Consider the following 12,018-nt stretch of genomic DNA (forward strand, 5'->3'; position numbering starts at 1 on the left):
TTCTATTTATTTACCTATTTTCCAACAATTTATAATAAAAAAACACACAACCTTTAAACAATACATTCGACAAACATTCCATACTTCTGTTTAAAACAGTAATAGTATTAATTAAATGTCTTTTAATTTATTTAGTTTAAAATATGAATCATTTTTTATTTTTCGCTTTTATTACATAAATAATACTCCATATAAAACAAATTCATATAAATAAAAAAAGATAAAATAAAATGTCATACCAGCATTTCACTAACAACCCATATCAAAAACCAAAATCACCACTACTCCGCTAAATAAATCTAACACTTACCAGTCACGAAAAAAAGTAAAAAAAGCAAACAAGAACTCTTATTTAATTGTGATGCGTGAGTAGAATAATTTCCGTATAATGGCGGGAAGAAGCCCAACATCACTCCTAAAATCCCTAAAAATAATCAGTACGGAGTAATTAGCAATTACCAGTAATTTTATTTTAATAAAATAAAATTACAATTAAAAGAGCAACCGTTAATTTTTGGGGTTGTGAAAGTAGTACTAAAATGTGTTGGTTATCGGCGAAATCCGTCGTGATTTCCGGCCATCGCTGGCGTTCTATCGGTCTCCTCATTCGTTCCCCTCGTTTTTTCGCCTCTACCACCGCCTCTACACATATATTGTAACTCTTCAGTTCTGAATCTTATTATTTATATTCACTGATTTTAATTTCACATGTTAAATTTTATATTCTGTCTTTACACACACCTGTATATATCTGTATTTAATTATTTACATTTTTAATTAATTTTGCCAATTAGGTTATTACAATTAAATAGTTGAACATAGTTTTAGGCTTTTTAAAATTTTTTGTATTATGAATGAGATTTCTAATTTTTAACTTTAGATACAGGTTCATTCTAGGGTTCATACTTTCATTTATTTGGATTATTTGTTTGTGAAAGTATGGACTATACCATGTAGATTTTGAAATTGATCGTTCCTGAAGTATATACTACTACTATTTAACTATTTACACAAAGATAAAAGAGTATTAATATGATAGAACCAGTATTTGGTAGTCGCTCGTATTATCCGCAGTGGCAAAAAATGGAGGTTTTTAGGCAAATTATGGAGGTTTTGGGGCAAAATTTGAAGGTTTTGGGGCAAAATATGGAGGTTTTGGGGCAAAAAATGGAAGTTTTTAGGCAAATTATGGAGGTTTTGGGGCAAAATTTGAAGGTTTTGGGGCAAAAAGAAAAAAATCCACCGGGGGCAAAGTCGAAAAATCCAAACTTTTTACACTAAAAATTGGAAATCCACTGCCCCCCCGGTCCCCACATAATTTGCCCCTGATTATCCGTGTGTGAGTAGATATGGTTATTCACACTGTAAAGATTCGCTAGCTATATTGAATTCTGTTTCTTTAGTTGGCACGTTATTATTCTAGGAATAGGAAGGAAATAAAATAGCTATGAAGTCCTGTTTAGGCTATCACAATATGACATTTCATTAGTTGTCTTTTATTAGATACATCCTAGTTAGGTAGGCCATTGTATATGTGGTGCACTTGTTTAAATATCAGAATAAAACCATTGGTGCGTACAACGATTTAATGAACTTATCCGTTATTATAGCCACCTGACTATAGCTATGTGTTATGTCTCGTCTCAATTACATCGCAGCTGTGATAACTCATCTTTTGTGTTCCAAAAATGCTGTCTTTGATTACTGTGGTATCTATAAAATTCTTAATTCGCACTGTCTTATAAGTGTATATATGGCTAATTATTGTTATTAATTTTCTTAGAAGAACAAGGCATCTGAAGCAGATTCATTGCTTTAAAGATAGAAAGACTTTGACGACAAACACTAAAGCAACAAAAAAGTTGAAGGAATCAAAGAATGTTTTCAAAGAGAAAGACTATTCTAATGTTATATGGTGGAAGGAGGTAACTTTTTGAACTAGTTTTACTGTTTTTGTCCATGCTGAATCACACACAGCTGCTTACATGCAAAGTTTTTATTTTTTATAAATTCTTATATTAATAGCAGCTATGCTTATGTTTGCTTTTTTAGAAAATGAAGATGTGTAGAAAAACGTCTTCGATGCAATTGATTCAGAGACTCTCCTATTCTAATCTGCTTGGCTTGGATGACAACCTGAAGAACGGGAGGTAAGTATTTTTTTTTTTGCGGGTTCACAAACATGGCAACCGTTTTCTCACATTTAGTTGCTAGCATCACAGCAATTTAGGTGGTTTTCATTTTGCAATTAATTTTGTCATTTTTTTTTTTTTTTTTTTTTTTTTTTTTCATTTGTGAAGTGTAAAAGAAGGAACACTCAATTGGGAGATACTGAAGTTCAAATCAAGGTTTCCCCGGGAAGTTTTGCTATGTAGGGTATGTTATAAATTCCTTTCTCCTTCTATATCATCGTGATCAACGAAAGGACAGTAAATATTCAATCCCAGTTGTTTTAACTGACCGACGATAAAAATTAACTACCGAAATTTACCAATTTGGTTTAGGTTGGGGATTTTTATGAAGCGGTAGGTTTTGATGCTTGCATACTTGTGGAATATGCTGGTTTAAATCCATTTGGTGGTATGCGTTCAGATAGCATTCCTAAAGCCGGTTGCCCTGTTGTGGTATTGTAAATATTTTAAAGCTTTTGTTCTCTATAATATGTCTGTGTATGTTTACTTTAAATTCACCATTAAAAACTCTCAACTAAGTATCGTAAGTTTTTTAATGCAGAATCTACGTCAAACTTTGGATGATTTGACACGTCATGGATTTTCAGTAGTAAGTAATTTGAGTTTTGGGGATGCTGGTATATTATTTCTTGTTTTGCAATTAGATAGTATTATTTTCATAATGTTTGTGTTTGTAGTGCATTGTTGAGGAAGTTCAGGGTCCAACCCAATCTCGTTCCCGTAAAAGCCGCTTTATATCTGGGTATGTGTTCACCTCACTCTTGTAACTTGCCTGCAGGGTCTTGTTAATTGCTGTTGCATTTTGAGTTATTTTTTACATGGGTTACTTCCAGAGATAATTTTTAACCTACGTTAATATATGTAACTTCTTGGTCGTAATCACATTCTTATTTTACTACTCTGAACTTGATGTTTGGCATCTTAAAGTCTATTGGCATATGCTACTTATGTTTTAGTATTAATTAGTGGCCCCATATTGCAGTTAACACATTGTATTCTTATGAAGTATGAAATTACATAAGTAATCAAGTTCCTCAAATTTCTCAAAATCTGAATTGAGCAAACATCACCTGAACTTAAGTTACTTAGACACCCTATACCTTTTGTGCACAATAGGATGGAGGTGAAAAGGATGGCAGCCTATACTTTTCATGTGACGAATGAAGTTATAATTTACTTCGACTAATTTATGAAAGCACATTACTTTTGTGCATCATCGTAACATCTTTTTTGTATCAAGATGAATTCAAACTTGGAATTAGTGTTTGAAGGCTTATGTATTATCCTGTGTTCTTACTGTGTATCCTAATGTGTACAGGCATGCTCATCCTGGAAGTCCGTATGTATTCGGACTCGTTGAAGATGATCAAGATCTTGAGTTTCCAGAACCTATGCCAGTCATTGGTATGTAAAAGCTACATCCACTTGTTTCTATACACTTATTATCTACTAAAAGTTTGCACCTTTTTGATTTTTTGAGGTTTATATATCTACCCACATATATTTCAACTTCTTGTATTTGCTTATCTGGTACCTTTTTAGGAATCTCTCGTTCTGCAAAGGGGTATTGCATGGTTTCAGTGTTGGAGACTATGAAAACATATTGTTCAGAAGATGGTTTAACAGAAGAGGCCGTAGTTACAAAGCTTCGTACGTGTCATTATCATCATTTGTTTCTCCATAAATCATTGAAGAACAGCTCTTCAGGTACAAAATACACGATCTCAGCTCACTCTGTTTGACTGATTTTACCACAAGTGTATTCTCTTAATTTTAACGTGTTTAAATTATCGATATCAGTTCACATAAGTGCAATATATTTAACAGGAACAACTCGATGGACTGAGTATGGTGAAGGTGGCTTATTGTGGGGAGAGTGCAATGCAAGACAATTTGAATGGATTGAAGGGGATGTTGTTGATGAGATACTTTTTAAGGTCTTGTTTCTAAATTTTTTTTGTATACATGTACATTATTGTTATTATTTGTTAATTACTATTTTTATTTCTATTGAGGTGCCTATATGTTCTATAAAACGACACTCTTTTCTAACTTCAGATGTCTAGTATACTTTTTTACTTTAAAGATAATATATTGATGTATCTGATTTTGGAACAGAAAATGTCTTTGAAATAACTCAAAAAGTTCCGAGATAGAACAAATTGCATATGTGAAGTACTAGGTTTGGCATTTAACATCTCAAAGGGACCACCTATTTCACAGTTTAGACTTAGTAGCCTATCACTTGATAAGAAAAAAAAACAAGGAAAGTAAATCGATTTAGTTAATTTCTCAAATCATATGGAATATGAATATACAGTATTTTCATTCCGAATAAGTAGAATTATTATAATAATCATATGTGTGGAAACTATCTTATTAATTGCATAACACCTACCCAGTTCCAGTATGAAAGTTGTACCCAATTAAAATGATTAACAACCACAAAGACTAATTTTTATCTATCAATAAAATTTGATGTTATTCTAGTCCTGGCATACTGTCTTACATTTGATTTTGCAAATTTTAGGTAAAAGAGCTTTACGGTCTTGATAATGAGGTCACATTTAGGAATGTTAGCGTTGTTTCAGAAAATAAACCTCATCCATTGCACCTTGGAACAGCTTCACAAATTGGTCAGTTATCATCTTTTAGGCTTCCGCCTTTTTATATTATAAACTAGTTATAAATAGTAATGCAATATAAACTCGTAACAACCAACAGGTGTTATACCAACTGAAGGAGTACCTTTACTGTTAAAGATTTTGCTCCCTTCCAATTGCACTGGATTGCCTGCTATGTAAGTTTGGAGTTAAAACATGTTTGGAATATGTCTTTGATATTTGATGGCGTTCATATCTTACTAAGTTTAGCTGCTTATTTACGTTGCTGTTCTTATTTTGATAATAGGTATATTCGAGATCTACTTCTAAATCCTCCTACTTATGCAATTGCTTCTACTATTCAAGGTAAGTGTCTAATTATATAGTATATTTTATATATGATAGTATGTAAAAATGATGTTTGTTTGGGATCCTGAATATGTGACCTTATTCAACATTGCTTGCTTATGATGCAAGCTTAACTGTCCAAATTTGCAGGACCGATATTCCCTTAGAGAGAGTAGGAAGAGCAAAACTTAATTATAATCTAAACATTTCTGACCTTGTTATGATATTAAAATATACATTTACAGACATGATTTAACCAAAATTATGTTTTTTCCTCTGAAAAAAGTTGATTAATGTTTGTCATTATGCTCATATTGGCAGGGCTGTTTTATTTGTTTCTGATATGGAAGTGCATTTGTTGTCATTTTTTAACATATTCTTAGTAATGGGATTCATAAATTCTGTACTAATACTTCTACTAATACTTCTATCCGTAAACATTTTCCAGCAATATGCAAAGTTATGAGTAATACATCTTGCTCGATTCCTGAATTTACTTGTATCGCACCATCAAAGGTAACAAAGTTCTTTTCTCACCTACAGATTTGGTTAAAGGCAAAAATACCATTTACATTCTTTTCCAATTATTTCAACTTGTATGGTTGGTAGTTTTATACTTTTATTATACATGTTTAACATGCAAGTGTCCCTATTTTTGCAGCTAGTGAAGCTACTTGAGTTGAGGGAGGCAAATCACGTTGAGTTTTGCAAAATCAAGAACGTACTAGATGAAATTTTACAGCTCTATCGAAACTTTGAGCTCAATGAGATATTGAAATTATTAGTTGATCCTACTTGGGTGGCAACAGGGTTAAAAGTTGACATTGAGATGCTGGTAGGTGGTTATAGTTACTGTGCCCTATTAAAGAACTGGTCATTTTGTATGCGTTTTGTTAGATGTAGTAATTTCGACCCATTTACTTAAGAACTGATCTTTTTTGGTTTTATATTATCTCAAATGGGTCAAATTAAAATACTTAACTTTGAAGGTAACTGGTCAAATGGGTTGAAAGTTCCCAAATTCTATATATGCATGCAAACTCTCCAATTGTTTGTAATACAAAAACAAAAAAGATCCCGATTTGGTGAAAGTGAAATCAAACCTTAATATGATCTTGATCTTAACTACATTACCTTAGGTGGTTACTTTGATTTGTGATCTTAAATATTGTTCTACATTAATTAATAATTATTAGTAGACAAAAAAAGTATTTATAGTTCAACCCAACCCAAACTAAGTGAAGGGTTCTTTCAAACTGTGTATAAACTAACTTTTTTCAACGTGAACCTGGTTTGACCCATTCACCAAACTATCTTCCCACCTCTACATTTTCAACATCATCCGTATCTGACTCTTGAGATTCCTCTGTTTGTCATTGCTTATTCACAGGTTAATGAATGTGAATCTATCTCTCATACGATTAGTGAACTGATCTCGTTAGATGGTGAAAATGATCAGAAGTTGAGCTCATATGCGAATATACCTAGTGCGTTCTTTGAGGATATGGAGTCTTCATGGAAGCATCGTGTGAAGAAAATACATCTAAAAGAAGCTTATGAAGAGGTGGATAAGGCTGCTGAAGCCTTATCCATAGCAGTATGTATTTTGTTTCTTAATTATTTATCCGTTTGCACTATCTTTTATTGAAGATTGGTGACCTATATATATGCCCTACAAAATGAGGACCATTGTAGTAAATTAACATGTGTATATTGTATTTTAGGTCACCGAAGATTTCCTTCCTATAATTCACAGAATAAAGGCTACAACAGCTCCATTTGGAGGACCAAAGGGAGAAATCTCGTATGCTCGGGAACACGAGTCCGTTTGGTTCAAGGGTAAACGTTTTGCACCAAGAGTATGGGCCGGTACACCAGGAGAAGAACAAATTAAACAACTTAAGCCGTCTATAGATTCAAAGGGTAGAAAAGTGGGAGAGGAATGGTTTACCACAGTGAAAGTTGAAAATGCACTCACAAGGTTAATCTCTATGTTTATGATAGTATTACAGGTAGCAGTTGTTACTATGAATGGTCCGGTTTGGGTTATTTTATCCCTAACGTGTCAAATAGGTAAATAAATTTTTCTAGCTTTGAAGTAAATTGGTCAAACAGGTTGAAAGTTGCGCACAATGTATATCTGATACATAAAAGTGTAAAACTTTTTTGTTCCTTTTTAATTAAAAAACCAAATTACTTTTGATATAATATGATGTTTGAAAGAAAATGAAACATCTTTTGGCAAACCATGTAAGATTGCCCGTGTTGAACCAGCCTGACCCATTTGGCATCTTTGTATGTTAATGCAACTTTCACACTTATTTATGTAACATGAATTGAATTTACGAACTTAAGATTTTGGTCACTGTTTAGGTACCATGAAGCTGGTGCAAAAGCAAAATCGATGGTGTTAGAGTTGTTGAGAGGACTATCTGGTGATTTGCAGGCTAAAATCAACGTTCTCGTATTTGCTTCCATGTTGCTAATCATTGCCAAAGCATTGTTTGCCCATGTGAGGTAGGTTGCTGGACAATATAAGACAAGTTTTTCATAATGTTTGCTTTAACCGTATCCGCTTATGTAATTTCTAAAGGTTATCTCAATGTTGTATGTATTGTAAACAGTGAAGGCAGACGGCGGAAATGGGTTTTCCCCACTCTTATTCAGTCCAATCGTTATGAGGTACATATCAATCTACCACTTTGTGTGTGTGTGTGTGTGTGTGTGTGTGTGTGTGTGTGTGGCATTATATAAATTGATGTTGGGTGAAAAAGAAGCTACTGAAATGAAGGTTTGATTATAAATTTTATATGCAGGAAATGGAACAAAAAAAAGAACATCGTGTGATGAAGATTACTGGTTTATCTCCATATTGGTTTGATGCAGCTGAAGGTAGTGCGGTACTTAACAAAATTAATATGAAATCAATGTTTCTTTTGACTGGACCAAATGGGGGTGGCAAATCAAGTTTGCTTCGCTCAATTTGTGCAGCCGCACTACTTGGAGTATGTGGATTTATGGTACCTGCTGAGTCAGCATTAATACCACATTTTGACTCGATTATGCTACACGTTAAATCTTATGACAGCCCGGCAGATGGTAAAAGCTCGTTTCAGGTGCCCACTGATTTAACCCTGTTAATCTTCTATTTTTTTAAGTAACTTTCTGGTGATAATATAAGTGTGTGATCTTATTCACATTTTCTGTTTGACCACCCAAACTTGGAATTTCACGTAGAAATAGCATATGAATTTTTAAATATTCAACAAAAAATGTCAAGGTGGCAAAATGGATGGGTCGGTAACAGGCCAACTAATGTTTAGTTTCTTCCAAAAGTTTAATGTTGGAGGCTAAAAGGATTTAAACAGCAAATTGAGATACTTTCAGCCTGTTTGACCCGTTCCATTTATATAACCCAAGCATGGCGAGTTTATATAGTGTCCCGTGGGGTCACGGGACACCGCTAGTTTTAAAATTATTAGTGAAAAATACTCTGTAAATTGTATATGACACCACTAAATTTAATGAGGACCCCATATATTTTTCGAATTTATAGTTTTTCTTTTAAAATGTATAAGATACCACTATATTTAACTACTCGGACCCAATATATTTTCCGAACTTGTAGTGTTTTTGAAAGTAAACAACCACTAAAATAACATTCAAATATAATTAGTACTGAAAAAATTTTTAGGACCCCATTGAATTCGTATCCTGGAATCGCCACTGAAGCCAAGTCAACCAAATTATATGTAAATTTATTCAAGTTACCATCTCTAGTTTTATGTTTACACTACTCGACTTAAATTATATATTATATAGGGTCATCATCAAGAGGAAGCACCTTTTTGGGGAAGGGGAAGGGGGAAGCACTTTTTTGGGGGAAGGGGAAGGGGAAGGGGGAAGTAATTTTTTAATTTTTTTTTCTTTTTTAATTTTTTTTTTCAAACATTAAGATCACATGAAAATATGAACATTTAAAAATGACACTTTGTGATAAATGTTATTATTTTGGTGGGAAAACGCTCGAAGAAATAAATGATAACATGAATTATGAGGAATGTTTTTTAATATGAGTTTTTTTTATCTTTTTTTTTTTTCAAAATTTAGCCCGATTTAGAGTTTAGGGTTTTGGGTTTAGTGTTTTAGGTTAAGTCTTTAAACCCGAAACCCTATACCCCAAACGCTAAACTGTTCGTGTTAAAAATTCAATCTAAACCCTCTAAACACTAAACCCCAATTTCTAAACCTTAATTTCTAAGCCCTAATTTATGAACCCTAATTTCTAACCTCTTAAAAAAAAAACTTTTATTAAAACATTACATATGATGCATGTTATCATTTATTTCTTCGAGCGTTTTTCCGCCAAAATAATAACATTTATCACAAAGTGTCTTTTTTAAATGTTCATATTTTCATGTCATCTTAATGTAAAAAAAAAAAAAAAAACGAAAAAAAAATTACTTCCCCAAAAAAAGTGCTTCCCTCTTGATTAAAACACATATTATGTATACTCATCTACAACATAGCAATATGTGAATTCTTATGTGCATGTGCATCTTATTTTCAGATTGAAATGTCAGAGATGCGTTCTATAATTACACGAGCCACGTCACAAAGCCTAGTACTTGTCGATGAAATATGTAGAGGTACCGAAACGGCAAAAGGGACATGCATTGCCGGTAGCATTATCGAAACTCTCGATTCTATTGGCTGTTTGGGTGTTGTATCGACGCACTTGCATGATATCTTTAATCTACCACTGACTACAAAGAACACTGTTTATAAAGCAATGGGAAGTGAAATCGTAAACGGTAAAACTAAACCTACGTGGAAATTAATCGATGGAATATGTAGAGAGAGTCTTGCTTTCGAAACCGCGCAAAAAGAAGGTGTTCCCGAGCAACTAATTAAACGAGCTGAAGAGCTGTATAAATCAGTGTACACGGAGGATTTAAATTCTGAAAAAAGCAAAATGAAAGTGAAATCGGTTTCTTCTATGAGATCTATCGAACCGTGTAATGAATCAATTAATGAAACGGAGAAATTTTTTAAGGATGTGGAAAATGCGGTTTGTATGGTATGTTGTAATAAGCTGATTGAGGTTTGTAGGAATAAGACGACAACGGAAGTTGCGGTAAGATGTGTTGTAATTGGTCCCCGGGAACAACCGCCTCCTTCAACAATTGGTGCTTCGAGCGTGTATGTGATACTTAGACCTGACAAAAAACTTTATGTTGGAGAGGTATGCATCTTAGTTCATTATTCAAGTTAAAGTATTTTTGTGCAATTATATATTCATTCATTTTCGTTTCTATATTTAATAAAAGTAGAGACTTGAAGATGAAATATAAAGTATGAAACTTTTGAGGAATAGGAGATGAGACAAACTTAAGAAATAAAATCAAAAAATCGTCAATTGGATCGATATGGACATTTTACTAAAAGTAGAGAAATGGTAGGGCTTAAGCATGTGCCTGTTCTATATGTAGAGCTCTAAGGGCCCGTTCCTTTTTTTATTTCCTTTTCTTATTAAGTTCAATAGTTGTTTGAATGAATATACGATTTATATGAGGAATAAGTGATCGATAAATAACTATTGTTTATTTTATCTGCTTAATAACCGTCTGAATAATTTAAATTACCATCTTAACCCTCTATGCAGGGTGGTTAAAATAGCAGTTAATAATAGTAAATTTTATGAAGTTATGACATAAATGTACATTCACACTTGAACTATTTCTCATTAAGACGCATCTTATTTAATAAGTCAAAAACAGACAACCTCGGTGACTTTATATGTTAATTTCCATTCTATTTAGCTTGGGGCTTGTTTACTTTTCACTTAATCACAACTCTTAATTCACTAAGTGAAATTGTTGTTTCTTGTCACTTAATCCGTCACTTATTCTGAAAATTGGTGTTTCTAGGAGACATAGAATCAGCACCCCTTTCCATTAAGAGGCAAATCGAAACATAACTTAATATAGAAAAAAGTAAGCAACCCCCAAGTCAAAATCAAACAAGGCCTTGTATTCTCTCTGATTGGTTTCGTGCTAGATCGTCACATATATATAAATTGCACCCTTGTATCAGGGTGCGTTTTAGAATTATGGAGGGTCCCGATAGATATACTTTACACTTTAGAAATCTGGATATCGTAAGGTTAATTAAAACATGATTTGGCATTATAATTATACTTGGTTGCAGACGGATGATCTTCAGGGTCGAGTTCATGCACACAGATTAAAGCAGGGGATGCGAAACGCTTCATTTATGTATTTTCTAGTTCCTGGAAAGAGTTTGGCTTGCCAACTAGAAACTTTGCTGATTAACCAACTCCCTAATCATGGTTTCAGGCTTACAAATGTAGCTGATGGTCAGCATCGAAACTTTGGTACTGATGATATATCTCTTGAAAGTCTAACCTTACCTAGATGATTTATCGTATTCAGTATGGATTGTCTTGTAGTTTAAATTACCTGTGTTTGGGTCCTCTGGGTGCAACAATTTTGGGTCAGATGTATGTTGCTCCTGTTCTTTAAGAATAAATATTCAACTGCGATCTTATTTTTGTTAACTGTTGTAATTATTCATTAATGTATTATGTTGTTTAGATTGTTCAAGCCTAATTATGAGGTATGATGATCTTGTTGCTTATCGATGTGTTTGAGTTAAGAAGCTTTATTGTTATTGAATGATTTGTCTTAACTGATATTTTTATTACATGGTTAAAAGACTCCATGTAGGCCATTCTCCCTTCTACATAGTTATACATGATTAAAAAGAATGGAGCGCTTTCCGTAAACCATGTAGTACAGTGTGATGTAAGGATCGATGGCTGTGCAATTACACTATATAACTCAAGTGCATAA

At 33.2% G+C, this 12,018-nt stretch overlaps 1 protein-coding gene across 1 annotated transcript; it reads left to right on the forward strand.

The window, feature by feature from the left end:
• Positions 1–1,811: 1,811 nt before the first annotated feature.
• LOC139843417 (DNA mismatch repair protein MSH1, mitochondrial) lies at positions 1,812–11,768 on the forward strand. The gene is made up of 21 exons (XM_071833484.1): positions 1,812–1,925; positions 2,053–2,150; positions 2,301–2,376; positions 2,505–2,624; positions 2,734–2,781; positions 2,870–2,934; positions 3,511–3,596; positions 3,735–3,899; positions 4,020–4,129; positions 4,723–4,828; positions 4,917–4,992; positions 5,103–5,161; positions 5,592–5,659; positions 5,805–5,978; positions 6,534–6,740; positions 6,868–7,124; positions 7,517–7,660; positions 7,768–7,825; positions 7,960–8,259; positions 9,714–10,388; positions 11,354–11,768. Exons 2-21 carry the CDS (start codon positions 2,056–2,058, stop codon positions 11,582–11,584), a joined length of 3,120 nt encoding a protein of 1,039 aa, XP_071689585.1. The 5' UTR covers positions 1,812–1,925; positions 2,053–2,055; the 3' UTR covers positions 11,585–11,768.
• The last annotated feature ends 250 nt before the right edge of the window (positions 11,769–12,018 follow it).

This window comes from Rutidosis leptorrhynchoides, chromosome 4, assembly GCF_046630445.1.
Source record: "Rutidosis leptorrhynchoides isolate AG116_Rl617_1_P2 chromosome 4, CSIRO_AGI_Rlap_v1, whole genome shotgun sequence".
In the NCBI taxonomy this organism is placed as follows: domain Eukaryota; kingdom Viridiplantae; phylum Streptophyta; class Magnoliopsida; order Asterales; family Asteraceae; genus Rutidosis; species Rutidosis leptorrhynchoides.